The 17,810-nt window shown below is 43.8% G+C and overlaps 1 protein-coding gene across 2 annotated transcripts; it reads right to left on the reverse strand.

The window, feature by feature from the left end:
* Window positions 1–3,698: 3,698 nt before the first annotated feature.
* LOC120040015 (myelin expression factor 2-like) lies at window positions 3,699–14,563 on the reverse strand. 2 transcript variants are annotated; one of them, XM_038985332.1, is made up of 17 exons: window positions 14,382–14,563; window positions 12,894–13,282; window positions 12,029–12,081; window positions 11,061–11,068; window positions 9,597–9,690; window positions 9,064–9,261; window positions 8,570–8,723; window positions 7,626–7,675; window positions 7,213–7,273; window positions 6,921–7,022; window positions 6,517–6,561; window positions 6,350–6,409; window positions 5,703–5,807; window positions 5,104–5,163; window positions 4,758–4,906; window positions 4,445–4,496; window positions 3,830–4,207 (listed from the first exon to the last, which is right to left on the reverse strand). In XM_038985332.1, the coding sequence occupies exons 1-17, from the start codon at window positions 14,465–14,467 to the stop codon at window positions 4,044–4,046; spliced, it is 1,830 nt and encodes a 609-aa protein (XP_038841260.1). In that variant the 5' UTR covers window positions 14,468–14,563; the 3' UTR covers window positions 3,830–4,043. The 2 variants fall into 2 exon arrangements, with proteins under 2 accessions (XP_038841261.1, XP_038841260.1); XM_038985333.1 differs by lacking the exon at window positions 5,104–5,163 and having other exon boundaries at window positions 3,699–4,207.
* Window positions 14,564–17,810: the final 3,247 nt, after the last annotated feature.

Consider the following 17,810-nt stretch of genomic DNA (forward strand, 5'->3'; position numbering starts at 1 on the left):
ATCAGGTCCACCGTGTCCATGTCCTCTTATTCATTATGATCTAAATCAGTGGTATTCGAAGTCGGGTCGCGACCCCACTAGCAGTTGGGTTTGTGGAAAGATTAGGAGTGTTGGAACACCAAATTCAAATACATTAAAAAATATATATAGATTTACAAAAATAACAGTATAAATTATTGTATGGGACACTATACAAACATTTTTGAGAAAGATAATTTGAAAAATAAAATTGTATTGAGTAAATGTATTTATTGGTTTCTTTTTGTTTCGATAAGAGATAAAAATACAATGAATTGAAGGTTATTTGCTGATGTATTGGTGGAGTCGTGAGAAATGATGTTGAAAAAAATGCAGACCCCGCTGAAAAAGTTTGAATACCACTGATCTAAACTGGTCCAAGACCAACATTCCTACTGACACACTTTATGAATACAGGCCCAGGACTGGGTGCCAGGACCAGGATCCAAGATAAAGGCTACATCTCTTTATGAATACAGGCCCAGGACTGGGTGCCAGGACCAGGATCCAAGATAAAGGCTACATCTCTTTATGAATACAGGCCCAGGACTGGGTGCCAGGACCAGGATCCAAGATAAAGGCTACATCTCTTTATGAATACAGGCCCAGGACTGGGTGCCAAGATCAGGATCCAAGATAAAGGCTACATCTCTTTATGAATACAGGCCCAGGACTGGGTGCCAAGATCAGGATCCAAGATAAAGGCTACATCTCTTTATGAATACAGGCCCAGGACTGGGTGCCAAGATCAGGATCCAAGATAAAGGCTACATCTCTTTATGAATACAGGCCCAGGACTGGGTGCCAAGATCAGGATCCAAGATAAAGGCTACATCTCTTAATGAATACAGGCCCAGGACTGGGTGCCAGGACCAGGATCCAAGATAAAGGCTACATCTCTTTATGAATACAGGCCCAGGACTGGGTGCCAAGATCAGGATCCAAGATAAAGGCTACATCTCTTTATGAATACAGGCCCAGGACTGGGTGCCAAGATCAGGATCCAAGATAAAGGCTACATCTCTTTATGAATACAGGCCCAGGACTGGGTGCCAAGATCAGGATCCAAGATAAAGGCTACATCTCTTTATGAATACAGGCCCAGGACTGGGTGCCAAGACCAGGATCCAAGATAAAGGCTACATCTCTTTATGAATACAGGTCCAGGACTGGGTGCCAGGACCAGGATCCAAGATAAAGGCTACATCTCTTTATGAATACAGGCCCAGGACTGGGTGCCAGGACCAGGATCCAAGATAAAGGCTACATCTCTTTATGAATACAGGCCCAGGACTGGGTGCCAGGACCAGGATCCAAGATAAAGGCTACATCTCTTTATGAATACAGGCCCAGGACTGGGTGCCAAGACCAGGATCCAAGATAAAGGCTACATCTCTTTATGAATACAGGCCCAGGACTGGGTGCCAGGACCAGGATCCAAGATAAAGGCTACATCTCTTTATGAATACAGGCCCAGGACTGGGTGCCAAGACCAGGATCCAAGATAAAGGCTACATCTCTTTATGAATACAGGCCCAGGACTGGGTGCCAAGATCAGGATCCAAGATAAAGGCTACATCTCTTTATGAATACAGGCCCAGGACTGGGTGCCAAGACCAGGATCCAAGATAAAGGCTACACCTCTTTATGAATACAGGCCCAGGACTGGGTGCCAAGACCAGGATCCAAGATAAAGGCTACACCTCTTTATGAATACAGGCCCAGGACTGGGTGCCAAGACCAGGATCCAAGATAAAGGCTACATCTCTTTATGAATACAGGCCCAGGACTGGGTGCCAAGACCAGGATCCAAGATAAAGGCTACATCTCTTTATGAATACAGGCCCAGGACTGGGTGCCAAGACCAGGATCCAAGATAAAGGCTACATCTCTTTATGAATACAGGTCCAGGACTGGGTGCCAGGACCAGGATCCAAGATAAAGGCTACATCTCTTTATGAATACAGGCCCAGGACTGGGTGCCAAGACCAGGATCCAAGATAAAGGCTACATCTCTTTATGAATACAGGCCCAGGACTGGGTGCCAGGACCAGGATCCAAGATAAAGGCTACATCTCTTTATGAATACAGGCCCAGGACTGGGTGCCAGGACCAGGATCCAAGATAAAGGCTACATCTCTTTATGAATACAGGCCCAGGACTGGGTGCCAAGACCAGGATCCAAGATAAAGGCTACATCTCTTTATGAATACAGGCCCAGGACTGGGTGCCAGGACCAGGATCCAAGATAAAGGCTACATCTCTTTATGAATACAGGCCCAGGACTGGGTGCCAGGACCAGGATCCAAGATAAAGGCTACATCTCTTTATGAATACAGGCCCAGGACTGGGTGCCAGGACCAGGATCCAAGATAAAGGCTACATCTCTTTATGAATACAGGCCCAGGACTGGGTGCCAGGACCAGGATCCAAGATAAAGGCTACATCTCAAATGACACCTTTCCCCAAATTAAATCTCTGGCCAAAAGAAGTAAACTTAATGTATGTAGGGCAGGGTTATTCAACTCTTACCCTATGAGGTCTGGAGCCTGCTGGTTTTCTGTTCTACCTGATTATTAATTGCAGCCATGCCTAAATCATTTCCTGATTAGAAAACATGCCGTGGAACTGTCTTCAATGTCCAGAGTTGAGTTTGACGGGTCCAGGGTGTGATTTGAGATGCAGCCCCATGCTACCTGTGAGACTCCATACTACCTGTGAGTGAGAATGACCCAGCAACACTGCCTTTCACCTCTTAAGTCAGGAAATAAAGCTGTTTTTAATATTCAACAGGACTCCTCTGACCTTATCTTGTCATTACCAGAGAGAAAGAGGCAAAGCGAGAGGGATAACTGGGCCAAAAATCTGTCACCAGCAGGTGGCATTTACTTCATTTTTTCACACAAGCCTAGTTTTTGTATGGAGGTCAATGATTGTCACATTTGGTCAACAAAAAAAATGGAATGGGCTTCTTGCTACATGAGGTTAATTTGATCAAACAGTAGTTTTGCGATGCTTAGATTATGAGTGTACTGATAAGTATGACACATGACTTCCCAGCAACTTTATATAGGAGTTGTGCCTGTTCACACATGTTTCTGCCCTCTCAATGGCTAGAATGGGCCCACCTGAGCTTGCCTCCTCCCGACTGCATTCCATTTTTAAAGACATCTTTCATTGTTAGAGCAGCCACTAGTCTGGTCAATATAATGGATAACCTGTCATTACTCAATGCTGGTGAAGAGGAAGGGAAGGGGGTATTGTCCAGGTAGAACAGATAAGCGTTTACAAGCAGCCTGTGTTGCTCAACAGTAAGGAGTGAGGACACGCTCGTAAAGAGAAGAAACCCAGAAGTTTCCACTGGTCTTGACTGTCAGGACAGAAACAGTTTAAGATGAAGGCAATAAAGTATCCAATCAGTTGTCCACTTGTCATGAACACCATTTCAGTTGGTGCACAGTTCCAGCTAGCAGAGCTGGTTTAAGACTCCCAGTGTATACTAACCAAAGATCCTATTACATTACAATACTAGTAAACTAAACATTTATGGACACTAGTTTCACATATTTTGTCAACAAGAGTCATATCAGTTAACTTCACTAGATGATTCTCTCTACACCATTCTGGTCTGGTTTCCTCCGGTGTAGAAAAGGTCTTTAGTTAGGGATATTCTGGCTAGCTCCAGAGGACATTTTATTTATGGCGTCTTACCTGCAATTAACCTTTGTATTCAATTAAACACACCCACACAACCCTTCTGTCAACTGGCCAGTAGCCTTTGATCCCACAGTAACATTTTACAACAACGTTGAAAAATTAAAATGTTTATTCATTCAAATAAACGTATGACCCCCCCAAAAAAGGGCTTACAAAAAAAAAAAAACTACGGAAGATTAAAAGAAAAACAGACCTTATACACATCCAAAAGTCATGGAAATGCGGATACGTGGAAAATGTGTTTTTAAAACAAAACAAAAGCAGTTGGAGATGGAAGGAGCAGTTGTCGTGACCGTGTATGTGTGACTCTAGGCGTTGCGGTCGATGCGGACGTCAACCTCGCGACCGCTGATCTTGGTTCCGTTCATCATCCTGCAGGCCTGGTTAGCACTCTCTGGGGAGTCAAACCTGACCGTACCACAGCCCTTAGACTTTCCTCCCTCCATCTTAATCTCTGCAAACATCACCTGGCCTGGAGAGGGAGTAAGAAAGATGTGATGAGAGAGAAGAGGGGGAGAAAGAAAGATGGGTGATGAGAGAGAAGAGGGGGAGAAAGAAAGATGGGTGATGAGAGAGAAGAGGGGGAGAAAGAGCAGTAGACCGTGTTTAAGCACAGACACTGCTAAAGCCATTTCATTACTGCAGATCAAAGCTACATTCAATCCATCTGCAGGTTATTGAGTACAGTAGACTGATTGAAGAGGCTTACCACAGACACTGAACTTCTCCTTCAGTTTCTGCCAGGTCAGGTCATAGGACAGCTACAACACAGGACATTAGAACACAGGGTCATAAAACTACTTTAGGGACATTTTCACAGAGCTAGACGATGCCTACTACCTCATCTAAAAGTGCTTCCGATTCACGCTACTTAATCTGTGTCCATGATGTAAATACCCAGCAGTACATATAGTGGATTTGATCAGCCTTATTAATGTGTTAGGTGCTTTAATGTGCTTAAAAAGGGGTGTGCACATCATGTCATAATGCACATTTATACAGTATTTATTTATAAAACGTACATTTCTGACAAAGATCTGACATCCGCCCTTGGCTCTGTCAGACATGGCTCCTCCTCCGTAGCCCCCGAAACCTTGGCTCATGGCCATGCCCCCCCCCATACGGTCATAGCCAGAGCCCATCCGCTCCATGGACCGGTTGCCCAAACCACCTAGTAGAGGACAGGGAATATGAGTGAGCACCTCAGATCAGAATCCCTACCGTAATGGTATTCAGGGGTTGTGCAGGCTTTAGTTCCAGCCCAGCACTCCCACACATCAAATCAAGGTCAAGCACAGTGAAACATTGGCAGTATGAAATGGGTGTGCTAACAGACAGTGAGAGATGTTAATGTAATGTTCAGTGTACCTAATCCTCCCCCAATGGGCCCCATGCCAAAACTGCTCATGTCTCCTCCATAACCTCCTCCTGATGGAGAGAACGCACAGCATCACACACACACGTTACCACAACAAACAAGTTACAGCACTGTCAGTCTGAATGCTAACTTGACCAGTGTTGTGTTACCCATACAGGAGTTGTGATTCAGCTCTTAGTACAGTCCACCTGCAGGTTCCAGTTCCAAGCTACAACAGGCCCAGTAGAATGCCCAGTAGAATGCCCAGTAGAATGCCCAGTAGAATGCCCAGTAGAATGCCCAGTAGAATGCCCAGTAGAATGCCCAGTAGAATGCCCAGTAGAATGCCCAGTAGAATGCCCAGTAGAATGCCCAGTAGAATGCCCAGTAGAATGCCCAGTAGAATGCCCAGTAGAATGCCCAGTAGAATGCCCAGTAGAATGCCCAGTAGAATGCCCAGTAGAATGCCCAGTAGAATGCCCAGTAGAATGCCCAGTAGAATGCCCACCACTGACCATGCTGTTAGTGGATGGATATATGAGGACTAAGGAATGGATTATACCTATGATGACTGACAGTGACAGGTGAGAGTGAGTGAGAAACTACTCACCCATTCCTCCAAAGGAGTCTCCGAAGCCTCTGCTCATGGACATGTCACTGCGACCAAAGTCTCTGTCCATCCCTCCTCCCATACCCCCTGACCGGTAGGACATGTCTGGAGAGAGGGAAGTAAAGAGAAGGAGAGAGGACGATGGCACAGTCAGAAATATACTCAGTGGAAAGTTGACATTAAACTTCAGGAGCATTGAAACAGTTTGAGAGAATTATTTTGTCCTTAGTGGTGATGGGGGGGGTCTATAGTTACATAGCAATATTATTTTGGATGATATTATATTGATACTTTGACTCCACGTATAGTTTTTTGCTAGGTAGCGTTAGCTAGCGCTAGTCGGCTGTACCTGCACCAAACGCCGGTATTTTTTATCCTATAGCTTGTTCTCATCTTTTTAAATAGTGAGTCAACAGGTTTTCAGCACTTATATATTTCCCTGATTGATCAAAACTCATTTTCTCATGCTGTCTCATGTCTACAACAGACATATCATGAGCAATATGTTTTGTAACATCAAATCCCAGTATCGAATCACAATGCATATATAGAATAGTGATATCTACATAAGATAGTATTGGCACCTAAGTATCGGTATAATATCGTAAGGTCCCTGGCAATTCCCAGCCCTAGGTGTGTCCCCTTACCTCCCATCCGTCCCATGTCTCTGGCTCCGAATCCCCCCATGCTGTCCATGCCACCGAACCCTCCAGGACACACACAGGATTATTATATTAATGGATAGTCACAACCCATGTGTTGTCCAGTCATGTAACAGAGTGATACAGTAGAGATGTATTATCTAGGACCTTACCTCCTAGTCTGCTCATCCCTCCATACCCAGGTCCTCCCTCCATACCTGACAGACAGAATCACACACTGATTTGTTTTGTACTAAAGCTCAGTGGTCGAGGGGGGCGTCAGTGGTCGAGGGGGGCGTCAGTGGTCGAGGGGGGCGTCAGTGGTCGAGGGGGGCGTCAGTGGTCGAGGGGGGCGTCAGTGGTCGAGGGGGGGATCAGTATGTGATGTAAGTGCTTGGAGAAGGTACAGGAACAACAGGCATCAGAGGGTTTAAAACAAACAGCTACTCTTCACAACCGATAACTATCGTATGTATGAACCGACTGGCTCCTCCTGACCTGCAGTCTCTGTGTGTGGTTTAAATAGTAACAGTGTGTTTGCTGGAGTATTATGGCGAGGTTAGGGGTCAGTACTAACCTGCAGGGCCCATGTTGCTCATTCCTCCTCCACCACTCAGCCGGTTGGCATTGATAGGTTGTCCTCCTGGTCCCAGGCCCATCCCAATCCCTCCCAGACCCCCTACACACAGAGGACACACAGAGTTGGAGTTTGTTTGACCACACAAACATAACATCCCTTATGTAATGCCTTGGTTCACTGGAGAACAAAACAGCTGACAACATGACCCATTTCTGATAGAGATAATACTGAAGTCAAGTCATTCTAGGTGTTCTAGAGATAGTCAGAAAGGGACAGGATGTGTACTCACGTGGTAACTGAGGAGCTTTCTCCACCGGGTGGAAATCATCAGCTGGCATAGACTTGTCATCCTGAAACACACAGAAAGAACATATCAAGAGGTGGTTCTCACACAACATATTACCACATCAACATGTAACAACCTCCATTTTATTTATCTTGGCAAGTCAGGTAAGAACTCATTCTTATTTTCAATGACAGCCTAGGAACAGTGGGTTAACTGCCTTGTTCAGGGGCAGAATTACAGATTTTTACCTTGTTGCAAGAACGAATCCCTGAGCTGACCTTTCGGTTACAAGTCCAACGCTCTAACCACTAGGCTACCTGCCACCCCAATGACCTCTGACCTTCCACACACATTAACTGTGTACAGTGTTAGAGGGTTTAGAAATCAGAAACATGCCAATAACAAAGCACACGTACCATCTTAACATGCATCTGTCTGTCAAACAGCATTTGGCCGTTGAACATGGCTAGAGAACAGAGTTAAGGAATGCCATCAATAAAAATACAATGGTCATGTGCTTCCTAAACTAACAGTGAAATGCTTACTCATGGGTCCTTTTCTAACCATGTAGACTTAAAGATAAAAATAGTGACAATAGTGAATAATAATAACAGCCAGGACATGTATAAAGAGTTGAGACTATTAGGCCAGCATAAAGAGATCTTCTTCTGCAGTATACGTATAGAGAGATACAGATAGAATCTGCAGCCTGTTGGAAGGTGGGTGTGTTCTGCAGTAGTATATAATATATAAAGATACAGATAGAATCTGCAGCCTGTTGGAAGGTGGGTGTGTTCTGCAGTAGTATATAATATATAAAGATAGAGATAGAATCTGCAGCCTGTTGGAAGGTGGGTGTGTTCTGCAGTAGTATATAATATATAAAGATAGAGATAGAATCTGCAGCCTGTTGGAAGGTGGGTGTGTTCTGCAGTAGTATATAATATATAAAGATACAGATAGAATCTGCAGCCTGTTGGAAGGTGGGTGTGTTCTGCAGTAGTATATAATATATAAAGATACAGATAGAATCTGCAGCCTGTTGGAAGGTGGGTGTGTTCTGCAGTAGTATATAATATATAAAGATACAGATAGAATCTGCAGCCTGTTGGAAGGTGGGTGTGTTCTGCAGTAGTATATAATATATAAAGATACAGATAGAATCTGCAGCCTGTAGGAAGGTGGGTGTGTTCTGCAGTAGTATATAATATATAAAGATACAGATAGAATCTGCAGCCTGTTGGAAGGTGGGTGTGTTCTGCAGTAGTATATAATATATAAAGATACAGATAGAGATAGAATCTGCAGCCTGTAGGAAGGTGGGTGTGTTCTGCAGTAGTATATAATATATAAAGGATACAGATAGCCTGTACAGCTTCCAGGGCCTGTTCGAAGGTAACAGTCCCCATCCCTCTGCTCTTCCCATCCTTATCCTCCTTCACGTCAGCCCTCTTCACTGTTCCTGCCATACCAAACACCTCCTTCAGCTTCTTCCAGCCCACCTTGAAGTCCAGCTGGGAGGAGACAGCACAGACGGGAGGGACCGGGTTAGCATAGAAACAACCGTTACCACACAACACATCTAAACAGACAGGAGGGGACCAAGTTAGCAATAGCATAGAGAACAGTGAAACTAACATGGTCAACATGGAACTTCAAGTTCTAGGAAGATGCCGTTGGACTTGAGATTTAGAGTGCACCGCTCAAGTTGTCTTCAATTGGTGAACAGGAATATTGGTAGGTTAACTTGGGACTTCAATAGAGCAGATACAAATCTAGTGAGGGGAGATGGTCAGAGACAAAGGCACAGAGAAGAGAGACAGACGTCAGAGTAGTGTGTATGCTTGTCCTCACGTTGGCTACGAACACAGTGGTCCCTAGGCGTCCGACCCGTAGGGAGCTGATGACCTCATGGGGGACGTTGGGGTTGTTAGCGATGGAAGGGGGTACACCTACACCGCCCGGTCCCCCCTCCTGCCCCCTGCCTCCCCCTCCAGGGTACATTCCCCCTGTACGCTGCAGCACGCGCCGAGCACGCTCCCCATCAGGATCCTGAAAGAGGGAAACAGAACCCCTAAACTTTGACCTATTACTTCAATTCTGAGCTTTAGCCCTCCACATCAGGGTTCTGGAGCAGGGAAACAAGGGGTTAAACACAGATGGCCCCATTCTTTGACCTCTGACCTATAATTACAACTCTAACCTTTGATGTTAACTGTAATCACTGAGAACTAGACCTAGTTAAGACAGTCTCAGAGATCAACATTACAAACCATGTTAATGTAACCACATTTCCAGCATGCTGGATTAAAGTGCAGATTTGGCACACCACTGAGTTTAACCTCTCATCACCGCGTGGTGCCTACAGAGTGTGAACAGGTCCTTACCGCCATGATATTGAGGGGTCTTCCATTCAGATCATATTTGTTCATGACTTCTATGGCCTTCTTCACAAACTCCTCATCTTTGAACTCCACAACACTGCAGGACAGACAGTCAGTGGATGAAGACATGTATAACAATGACTCATGAAGTTAGGTGTGTCTGAAATGGACCCTATTCCCCATGTTATAGTACACTACTTTTGACCAGAACCGTATTAGCTGCCCCATGTGACTCTGGTCAAAAGTAGTGTACTGAATGGGGAATATAGGGCCCTACACGAGGACGGAACCACGGAATTCAGACAATAAAAGAAAATGTAAAAATGTATTGAACTTAGTAGGGAATCAACTAAATGTAAAAAAAATAATAATAATATTAATTTGCCCATCATAAGACATTAACAAAATGCATCAATGATTCGTATTTCCTGCAACTTTCTGAAGAGGCAACAAGAATTCCCCCCACCTGTGCGTGCAGCTACCCCTTTATGTAGCCGTTAGCGACAATGCTAATAAACTCTTCTGGTAGATGGAAAGGCTTACCCAAAAACCTTCTACACTAAAATGTTCACTACAAAGTAGCCTATGCTTACCTGGCTGAATAATTATTTGCATAAATCCAGTGGGCATTTGTTTGGCAAACACTACCATCACGTGCACTACAAAAACAAAGCAAAATAAAAGCCTCTTGCTAGGTGCTGTGTATACCCCAAAAAAATTGACATTGAAGTGTTTTCCCCAGGCCTCAAAATTGGCCTGCTGAGGTGGTTTAAGCATTGAGCGAAAACCTGAAAAAACTGAAACGTGGACAAACAAAAACAGAGAAAACTGAATTTGGGGAGAAGCAAAACGGAGTCACGCAATAAAATTCATACAGACTGTATAGGGCCCTAGGAATAGGGTGTCATTTGAGACGCACCCGTGTCAGCCTGGTCTCAGACTAGACTTAACATATTACAAGTAAATCCGGGACACTGAAATTAGTATGACTTGACACTTTTTACATGAAACAGAAGTTTACTTAAGGCAAAAAACTAAATGGTGGTTGGTTGGGGTGGATATATAACGTCTAGCAACCCAAAGGTTGCATGTTCGAATCTCAAGGACACCTTTAGCAACTATTTACTACTTTTTAGCTACTTAGCATGTCTGCTAAACCTAACCCGTTAACCTAACCCTTAACCTAGCTAATGTTAGCCACCTAGCTAGCATTAGCCACAAATTGGAATTCGTAACATATACACATTGCAAATTCATAACATATTGTACAAATTGCAATACGTAACATAATACAAACTGCAATTCATAACATATGCAAATTGTAATTAACATTTCATACGAAATTAACACATAACATACGAAATGTAAAATGTCATTAAAGGGAGTGCATCAGATTTACGTAAAGAATCATACGAAATGTACTGAGACCATGTTGCAAAGTTAGACAGGTAAAGTTTGGTTCCTTACCCACATCCCTGTACAGATAACACCAGGGGATCCAGAGACACAGATCCATAACAGAGGGAATGAACAAAGACAGTGATTAGACTGACAACAGTTATCATTATTACACATTTGACATCATGCTATTAGTGGATTACATAATCCATCTTGAAGGGCCAGCTAACAGGCCTTGAAGTGGGGAGTGTGTTTTGCTTGTATCCAAGGTAAAAAGTTAAGTGAATTTAAAAGACATTGACTTGGTTTGCAATACACTTGTTTTTTTGTTCCCAGTAGAGACATAGTACCCTTACCGTCTTCAGTGGAATAAAAAGGACTCAGGATATACTTACAAATATGTCCGTTCTGTGTCTACGTTTGTTTAGGAGTATATACTATACAGTCCGTTTGTCAAACTACATATTACATTAAATGGATGAATTGAATGCATTCACAACCTAGTTAGCAAATTCCTGGCTGCATCATAATATTACAGATGAATAAACGATGGTGAGATTTTACTGTGAGCCGCTGGAGAAAGAAGAAAGTTACTTAATACAAAACCTACAATAGTTTAGAAATAATTAGTTTTTTCATTAAGAGATAATTGTGCCATTGATCCAAATAAAAAGGTAACAATTTGAAGACCAAAAAGTAAAATGTCAATCAATAAGACATCAAAATCCCTTTGAAAAATGGTCAACTGCCAAACTTTGACACCAATTGAGAAAACTACAACAACTTAAAAACAAATGTGTACTAAGTTTCAGATGAATTCAAGTTAGTGTTCCAGAATCAACAAGAAGACATCCTCCATCACTCTACAGCCAACTAGGCTATAACAGGCTCTAGCTAACAGCCACCAACATATCATCCCATAGACATACATGGATAACCCCTTGGATCAGTGCCTTACAGAACACTTGGTAAATAAAGATATACTGCAGTGGAGGGCATTTAAAACCTCGTGCAGTGAGTTGGTCCACATCACTTACCCTTGACTTTCCTTCAGCATCCTTAAAGAGCTCCACGTATGTAACCTCACCAACTTCATGAGACATACAAAGGAAAAATACCAAGAGAACAAAAGGCATTTAAAATCACCAGTCGACTGTTGAACCACCACTCTCGCTCCAGGGCAGGCCGTTGCCTTGGTTATGCCGTTACGATGCTTCCCCATGATTGGTCAACAGTGAGCCCAGACCAACAGTCACCACACAACCCCTTCCAATGCCTTCCTGGGCTCGACTGAGACAGACACACAGTCAGTCAACTACTGTCAACCTGGGAATTCAGATCACACTTCAGTATAGAAGAACAGTTTGGTCAACACGGTTCCTGTCAACATAGCAAGAAGTCACTACAGTTTAAAAGGTGTCCTTTTCACCTTGAAAAAAGACTTTGTAAAGAGCTAAAGACCCAATAGTTCAGTGCACAGAAAGACAATGGTTTCATTCATACAAAACAATCATTTATCACCTTAACACAGGTTCAACTGAATCAAGTAGTCAATACTACTACTTGTCTGAGGTTACATTTTGGAGCTGTAAGTCAATATCATAAAACCAATAGTAGCTAACTACATTACAACTTTAACAAGCACAGACATTTCAATTCAATCCAAGCTAAATTGGTGTCCACCCAGGAGTAAAAAATGAAAAATCCAGAAATGTCTATTCTACTGACTTAATATCTGCAATACAATAACATGTTGCCTCAAAAGAAGGAACTACGAGAAGATATGGCTAGGTCTATGTTCTGGTCACAAAGAGAGGACTGAGAAAGCTCCTGTTGAGCTGGAAAGAATAGGGCTCATCTCTATAGGGAGAAGCAGCATGGCCCTGTGTGTGGATGAATTACCTTTCTCTCTCATCAGATCTTTAATAGCCTGCCACTTCGTGTCATAGGGGATATTGCTAATGAACACGCGGTTCCTGTGACCCCCTCCTCCGCCCTTCTTGTCCCCGGTGACCTGCTTCTCTTTGTAGGGGTGGAAGCGGTTCCCTTTGCGACCTCCTCCGGACACCTTTTCTTTGAGCTCAGACTTGGTATTTTGGGTTGGGGCGGTTTCAGGGTCATCTGCAAGGGTTTCGGCATCATCGATAGGGGTGTCATCGATAGGGTCGCCATCTAGAGGGGTATCATCATCACCAAGGACCTCATCTCCAAGGACCTCGTCATCACCCAGGCCTAGGTCCTCTTCTTCTGCAGGGGCATCTTCACCAAGAACCTCATCTTCTTCCGGCTCTCTGAAGAAAACAGAAGAGTACAGTATTGATGGATGCAGCTAGCTTGTCTGTTATAGGTAATGTTACCTAAACCTACATGGTCATTTCACCCATGTGCCAAATAACAAAGATGTGCACATAAGTTCATGCAACTTCAATCTCCCATAACTAACATGGGTTTATAGACACAAACGGCTAGTTAGCTACAAAGTCATCTCTTCACCCAACTGGAGGGTGGCAGAGAGGAGAGGAAAGTTACTGTAGGCAACTCTCAAACCAGTCTAATAGGAATGGATGGAGGTATAATCCAGATTTTACTTATGTAGTAAAAGAAAAGGCATGTGACATATCTGAAATGCTGTAATATAATTGTCAAAATAAAATATTGCCATATATTATACAGTTCATATTAGTTTTATACAAATGTTCTGTATAAAGAGACTAATTACAATTTTAGATATATATGTGTGTATGTGTATATACACAAACAGACACACATAAAACAGACCTTAATGTCTAAATTTTTAGTAACGTTACTTGTTGCATTGATAACTTGTCTAAGTCCCATCATCAACTGATTTCAGCCAGTTGATGGCTGTGGATTGACTGCATTGTTTGAATGGAATGTTGGCATTCCAAAAAAATATGGAATCATTCCTCTAAAACTAGGTTACCATACAGTAAGGATACATTTCTCAAATTCATTATTTACAGTCTTTTCACAGTACTGGCAAACAATGGTTAACCAACTCCCTGCCCAAAATGGCTGACCTTTATCCGCAAAACGGTTCACGCAAGTTCTAGGATGATAATTCTATGAGTTAAACGCACTAACGTTAGCTAGCTACACATGGTTGGATGGATAAAACTAATTTAGTTATCTGCATAACTACCTAGTAAAATAACGATATATTACACAAATCTAAAAACAAATTTGATGATCAATGAAGACGACGATAACCAACAATTTAGTTAACTAGCTAGCAAGCAAAGTAGCAACTAGATAGCAAGCCGTAGCTAGTTTGATGCTAGCTTTAATGCTAGGCTAACATTAGCTAGCCTCCATCTTGCCTGTGAGTGCAGCACAGATTGTGTCAGAAAAATACGATATTTTAGTTACATTTTCAGGCCATTCGTGCCATCCTGAGATGTTCCCTCTGTCTCAGCCTCGATGGGTTCAATAATATCCTGGACAATATCTGCCATATTCGTCGGTTTGCAGAAAAAGCTAATTCAATCGAGAGATGCGCCTCCGCTAACACTGCGCAGTTTAAAATTTGTGACGCTCCAGGCCTCCACCAACGCGAGAAAATGCGAGAATTTGGCCTGGTTGTCTTCATAGCCTAAAGCCTAAACACCCGTAGGTTTCCCGCAATTTATATATTTCTACAGTTTCGATTTGGTTTTAGTCATTTCAATATATATAAATATATTTTTTATTTATATATATATATATATATATATATATATATATATACACAGTACCAGTCAAAAGTTTGGACAGTAATTTCAACAACAAACAAATATTTAACTAGGCAAATTAGTTAAGAACAACCAGGGAACAGCCTTGTTCAGGGACAAAAGTACATATTTGTACTTTGTCAGCTCAGGGATTCGATCCAGTAACCTTTCAATTACTGGCCCATCACTCTAACCACTAGGCTACCTGCCGCCCCATTCAAGGGTTTTTCTTAATTTTTACTATTTTCTACATTGTAGAATAATAGTGAAGACATCAAAACTATGAAATAACAGAATTTGTTCTTAACTGACTTGCCTAGTTAAATAAAGCTAACATTTAAAAAATGAGGGTCTGATTCACACAGTCTCCTCTGAACAGTTGATGTTGAGACGTGTCTGTTACTTGTGAAGCATTCATTTGGGCTGCCATTTCTGAGGCTGGTAACTCGAATGAACTTATCCTCTGCAGCAGAGGTAACTCTGAGTCTTCCTTTCCTGTGGCGGTCCTCATGGGAGCCAATTTCATCATAGCGCAAGATGGTTTTTGCGACTGCACTTGAAGAAACTTTCAAAGTTCTTGAAATTTTCCGCATTTACTGACCTTCATGTCACGCCTGCTCCCGCTCTCCCTCTCTGGCGCTCGAGGGCACCAGGCTGCCCTTCGTTACGCACACCTGTCACCATCATTATATGCATCAGCGCTCACTGGACTCCTTGACTTTGTTGATTTCCCCAGCTATATCTGTCTGTTCCTCCATTGGTTCCCCATGTCAGCATTAATGTCATTATGTTTTCTTGTCCAGACGCTGTCCTGTCCTGTTCCATGTCCGTTGTTAATTAAATGTTCACTCCCTGTACCTTATTCTCGTCTGCCAGCGTCGATCCTTACAGAATGCTGACACCAATATGTGAAGCATCAGGGAGTTTTTGTTCTTTTGTTTTTGTTGGTGACGTCGGGTCCGGGTGCCGTCGCCGATGGAACCCGGAGGTGCCTCAGCTGGCTCGTCTGGCTTCTACGCCTTAGCTGGCTCGAGAGGTTTTCTTGCCTTGGTTGGTTCGGCAGGTTCCCATCCCACGTCACGCCTCAGCCAGTTCATCGGGCTCCCATGCCCCAGCTGGCTTGTCAAGCTCCCACGCCTCAGACGGATCGTCGGGCTCCCACGCCTCAGCCGCCTTGCCGGACTGCCACGCCTCTGCCGGCTCGTCGGGCTCCCACGCCTCAGCCGGCTCGTCAGGCTGCCACGCCTCTGCCGGCTCGTCGGGCTCCCACGCCTCAGCCGGCTCGTCGGGCTCCCACGCCTCAGCCACCTTGTCGGGCTGCCACGTCTCTGCCGGCTCGTCGGGCTCCCACGCTTCAGCCGGCTCGTCGGGCTGCCACGCCTCTGCCGACTCATCGGGCTCCCACGCTTCAGCCGGCTCATCGGGCTCCCACGCCTCAGCCGGCTCGTCGGGCTTTCACGCCTCAGCCGCCTCGCCAGGCTCCCACGCCTCAGCCGCCTCGCCAGGCTCCTCAGCCGCCTCGCCTGGCTCCCACGCCTATGCTGGCTCGTCGGGCTCCTGCGCACCTGCCGGCTTGTCCAGCGCCCATGTCTCGTCCGGCCCGTCAGGCCCGCCCAGGTGGGACACCGGGTGGCGCCCCTAGAGGGGGGGTACTGTCATGCCTGCTCCCTCTCTGGTGAGATGTAGAAAATAGTAAAAAATAAAGAAAAACCCTTAAATGAGTAGGTGTGTCCAAACTTTTGACTGGTACTGTATATATATATATACACACACACATAGGCCCACCACTTGGGAGCCAGGCACACCCACTGAGGAGCAAGGCACAGCTAATCAGAATGAGCTTTTCCCAACAAAAGGGCTTTATTACAGAAACAAACTCCTCAGTTTCATCAGCTGCCTGGGTGGCTGGTCTCAGACTATCCTGCAGGTGAATAAAAATGGATGGGGAGGTCTTGGGCTGGCGTGGTTACACGTGGTCTGCTGTTGTGAGGCCAGTTGGACGCACTGCCAAATTCTCTAAAACAACGTTGGAGGTGGCTTATGGTAGAGAAATTAACATTAAATTCTCTGGCAACAGCTCTGGTGGGCATTCCTGTAGTCAGCATGCCAATTGCACGCTCCCTCAAAACTTGAGCCATCTGTGGCATTGTGTTGTATGACAAAAGTGCACATTTTAGTGACCTATTATTGTCCCAAGCTCAAGGTGCACCTGTGTAATGATCATTCTGTTTAATCAGCTTCTAGATATGCCACACCTGTCAGATTGATGGATTATCATGGCGAAATGCTCACTAACAGGGATGTAAACACATTTGTGCACAAAATTTGATATATTAAATAAAATTTGTGTGCGCATGGAACATTTCTGGGATCTTTAATTTCAGCTCATGAAACATGGGACCAACACTTCACATGTTGCATTTATATTTTGTTCAGCGGCATTATGTTTGACACCCCTTCTTTAGCCTCTCTGCATCTCTCACACTCTCTCTCTGTCTCTCTCTCGCTTTCTCTCTGAACCTAAGGCCCTTTAACTTTGTACATTCATAACAGTCCAAAAAATCTCTTTCTTCTATGAATTGATAACATATTTCCAATCAATATAACCATATAAATATGATTCATTAACTGAACATCAATAATGTAATAATGATTTTTTTTTAAATTAGATTAAACTTCTAACCAGGTCCAAAGTGTCATGTTGAACAGCCAGAAGCCCAAATATATATCTGACCATGTGCTTGTTGCGTCAAGTTGATATCTTTGGGTTCTGAGAGGGAGCCAGAGATGTTTGGCAAGTGGATGTTGTTATCAGGTCCACAACCAAACGGGCACCCTCCAGGGGCCCACAACCCTTGTAGAATTGCAGGAAATTAGCTTTAAAACCGCATAATTTTCTCTCAGCCTAATGGCAAAATGTGAAGAATAGTATGAGATATTGTTTCTCTCTGTCCCATGGCAAAATGTGTAGAATTGCAGAAAATGTGCTTAAAAACTGAAAAATTATCTCTCTGCCCCATGGTAAAATGTGTTGAAATGCAGGAAGTTAGCTATTTTCCCCCCCAAAAAATATGTTTTCCTAAAAAAA

The sequence above is a fragment of the Salvelinus namaycush genome, unplaced genomic scaffold (genome assembly GCF_016432855.1).
Source record: "Salvelinus namaycush isolate Seneca unplaced genomic scaffold, SaNama_1.0 Scaffold320, whole genome shotgun sequence".
Taxonomy (NCBI): Eukaryota; Metazoa; Chordata; class Actinopteri; order Salmoniformes; family Salmonidae; genus Salvelinus; species Salvelinus namaycush.

Coding starts and splice junctions, on each gene's coding strand:
- LOC120040015 (XM_038985332.1), bottom strand. CDS start 14,467: ATGGCAGATATTGTCCAGGATATTATTGAACCCATCGAGGCTGAGACA. Junction 7,274..7,625: donor GACAGATGCATGTTAAGATG/GTACGTGTGCTT, acceptor TGTGTGTTTCAG/GATGACAAGTCTATGCCAGC. Junction 4,907..5,103: donor GCCCATTGGGGGAGGATTAG/GTACACTGAACA, acceptor GTCCTCTACTAG/GTGGTTTGGGCAACCGGTCC.